General features: G+C 47.5%; 1 protein-coding gene across 1 annotated transcript in view; it reads right to left on the minus strand.

The window, feature by feature from the left end:
* Tesmin (testis expressed metallothionein like protein) overlaps positions 1 to 3170 on the minus strand; it is a 31950-nt gene that overhangs the window by 21988 nt on the left and 6792 nt on the right. Inside the window, exon 4 of the mRNA XM_008846321.2 lies at positions 867 to 940. Coding sequence (XP_008844543.1) covers positions 867 to 940 — 74 coding nt within the window. The remainder of the gene's footprint in view (positions 1 to 866; positions 941 to 3170) is intronic.

Here is a 3170-nt window from a genome sequence, read left to right on the forward strand (position 1 = left end):
TCCTGGGTGCTAGGATTAAAGGTTTGAACCACCACACCTGGCCTATAAAAAAGTTTCAAAAAATCATTGGTGTGTATGTGGGTGTCAATGCACACATGCCGTACTATACATGCCATAGCACACATGTGGAGGTCAGAAGGCAATTCTTGGGAGTTTCTTTCTCCTTCCATGGTGGGTTCTGGAGATTGAACTCAGGCTTGCATGGCAAGTGTTTTATCCACTAAACCATCTTGCCATCCCTGAAAAAACTTTTTAAAAAAATTTATTTTTATTTTATGTGTATGAATGTATTGCCTGCATGTAGGTAGGTGCATCCATGTTGTGCAATGCCTGTGGAGGTCAGAAGAGGGTGTCTGATCCCTTGGATCTGGAGTTAAGGATGGTTGTTAGCCACTATGTGGGTGCTGGGAATTGAACCCGAGTCCTCTATAAGAACAGCCAATGCTCTTAACTGCTGAGCCATCTCTCTAGCCCTTGTTTGTTTTTGATACAGGGTCTCCCTGTAGCCCCAGCTGGCCTGTAACTAGCTATGTAGACCAGGCTGACCTTGAACTCAGAGATCCACCTGCCTCTGGCTCCTGAGTGCTGGGATTAAAGGCGTGTATCTCTGTGCCTGGCTGTTGCTGTTTTCAAAGGCCCTATGTAACCCCGGGCTGGTCCTGAACTTGCAATGTAGCTGAGGACGACCGTGAGCTACTGAACCCACCTTACCTGGTAAGATCACAGGTATATGTCACCTTCTCTAGATTTCACTGCTGATCTTCAACTGAAGAACACATTACACCCCAAAACTAGGAATTACTGCAGAAACTAAACTTTCAAGAGACAGTAGCATCCAATTACATTTTTGTGTTAAAATGACTCACTTGTGTATAGAGATTTAATTTTGCTGGTACTGGCAAAAATGTTCCTACTAAAGTCGTCATTGATTTAGGGACATCTGTAAGGAAACAATTAAAATTAATGATACACACATCAAAAAAGTGTGATGGATTATCACAGACTTTTATTCACTATGCTACCCATGGGTACCCTTGGCACAGTTTGGGAAGCTGGGTGCTAACATTTTTTAGCACAGTAGACTATCTCCAGGAAGCTCAGGCCAAGCAGATTTATGATAAAAAACAAGGCAGACAAGCCGGGCGTGGTGACTCACGCTTTTAATCCCAGCACTCGGGAGGCAGAGGCAGGCGGATCTCTGTGAGTTCAAGGACAGCCTGGTCTACATAGCAAGTTCCAGGACAGCTGCAGTTGTCTCAAAAAGACCAAAAGAAAAGAAAAAAAAAAGAAAAAAAAAAACCCAAAAAACAAACCACCAACGTATTTTTGTGTTTGGGTGCAATGCCCACTGAGGCCAGAAGGGGGTGCTGGATCCCCTGGAGCTGGAGTTACAGGAGATTGTGCGCCCCCTAGGTGGAACCAAACTTGAGCCCTCTGCAGGAAGCAGTAGGTGTTCTTAATCGCTGGGCCATCTCCCCAGCCCCTTGTTTTTAGACAGGGTCTCACAAAGGCTAGGCTGGCCTGGAATCCCAATTGCTGTGTAGTCAAAGTTGGCTTTGAGCTCCTGATCCTCTTGTCTCTACATCCTGAGTGCTGAGGTTACAGGTAACACCCAGTTTCCCAAACTGTGCCAAGGTGCCCTTGGGTGGCACAGCAAGTTCACCAGGACACCTTGGGGCACTTTGCATTCTCAATGGAAGCCCATGACAACTGTGGGACGCTGCATCTATACTTTCAATCTGGGTCTGCTTGTCTACCAATGGCTTAAGTTGCTAGTATATAGGTGTCTACTAAGCTCTTTGGACTAAGACACTTAAGAGTTTGGAACAAGGGCTCCAGTGTAGAAAATCCCTATAGACCTGGTGCCCCCTCATCCTCCTCCCTGCAGCCCTCCACTTTGCACCTGCTTCCTGCCCTTGGTGTCCCCATCCTTTCAGTGAGCAGTAACCCACAAGAGGGTTGGGCAGGGCTGTGAGTCCTCCACAGGGAAACCGAACAGGTTCTGTGGCTCTCGAGGGATTAAATTTAGGGATGAGAAAATCCACCTCTCAGACTGCTGAGTACCGCAGATGTATCTCTGACCAGAGGACACAGACCTGAGAACCCTAGGCTGGTTGGCAGCAGAGGGCTCCCCAAGTGTTAAGGCCCCAGCTTCAGCTTGAAGACACCTCTGTTCCTGGATAAGATCAAGGAGGATGGCTGACTGCAGCCCTCAACCTCACAATGGTTTGACACTGGAAGGTTGACTCTCTATCACAGTACCCTGAGCCCCTGTGGTCCACAGAGATACTCACTCCCAAGCCAAGGCCAGGTTGGACAGAAACAGGCCCTCTTTTTAATATTTTATTGTTTATGTATATGAGTGTATTGTCTGTATGAGTGTATTGTCTGCACGTGTGTACATGCACTCGTGTTGTGCAATGCCTGTGGAGGTGAGAAGAAGGCATCAGATCCCCTGGAACTAGAGTTCTGTATGGTTGTTTATGGTTATTAGCTGCCATGTGGGTGCTGGGAACTGAACCCAAGTCCTCTGCAAGAGCAGCCAGTGGTCGTAACTGCTCCCCAGTCCCAGACACAGGCCCTCTTAGGACCACAGCATTTAATCTTGCTTCAGTCACTCATCAGTATTTAAGGGAGATCAAGCCCAGTGGGGTAGTTTATTAATTCTCATGTTAGTGTGAGGCGTCTCTGGGTGAATGACCATCAGTGCCACTGGACAGCCATCCTGAAACTCACAATGGTTAAATCAGAGGAACCATCCTTACTGGTCACACTGAAGGGTTTCCATGAAAGCATCAATAATTTCAATCACAGCTCAACAGCCTAGCCTGAATCAGTCTGGGATGGACTGTTTAAGACAAGGCCGCTCTGTCCAGGCACTGAAGGGATGCAGCAGAGCCCTACTGGTATCACCTGTTAGAAGGCTCTACAGCGAGCCACCTGGAGGAAGCCAGTCACGAGGAGCGAGAGCTGCTTATTGCGATGTAGACAGATTAATCTATTGAGGCCTATCTTATTCCATTCTCTAACTGGCCCAGGCTTGCCTGAGCATCCACCTGATACCTAATAGTCTGTTCTATTCTCCGTGTGTGTGTGTGTGTGTGTGTGTGTGTGTGTGTGTGTGTGTGTGTACGTATATGTGTGCACTTGCATGTGGGGGCTAAAGGCCC

This window comes from Nannospalax galili, unplaced genomic scaffold (assembly GCF_000622305.1).
Source record: "Nannospalax galili isolate Female #2095 unplaced genomic scaffold, S.galili_v1.0 scaffold1723, whole genome shotgun sequence".
NCBI classification, from domain to species: Eukaryota; Metazoa; Chordata; class Mammalia; order Rodentia; family Spalacidae; genus Nannospalax; species Nannospalax galili.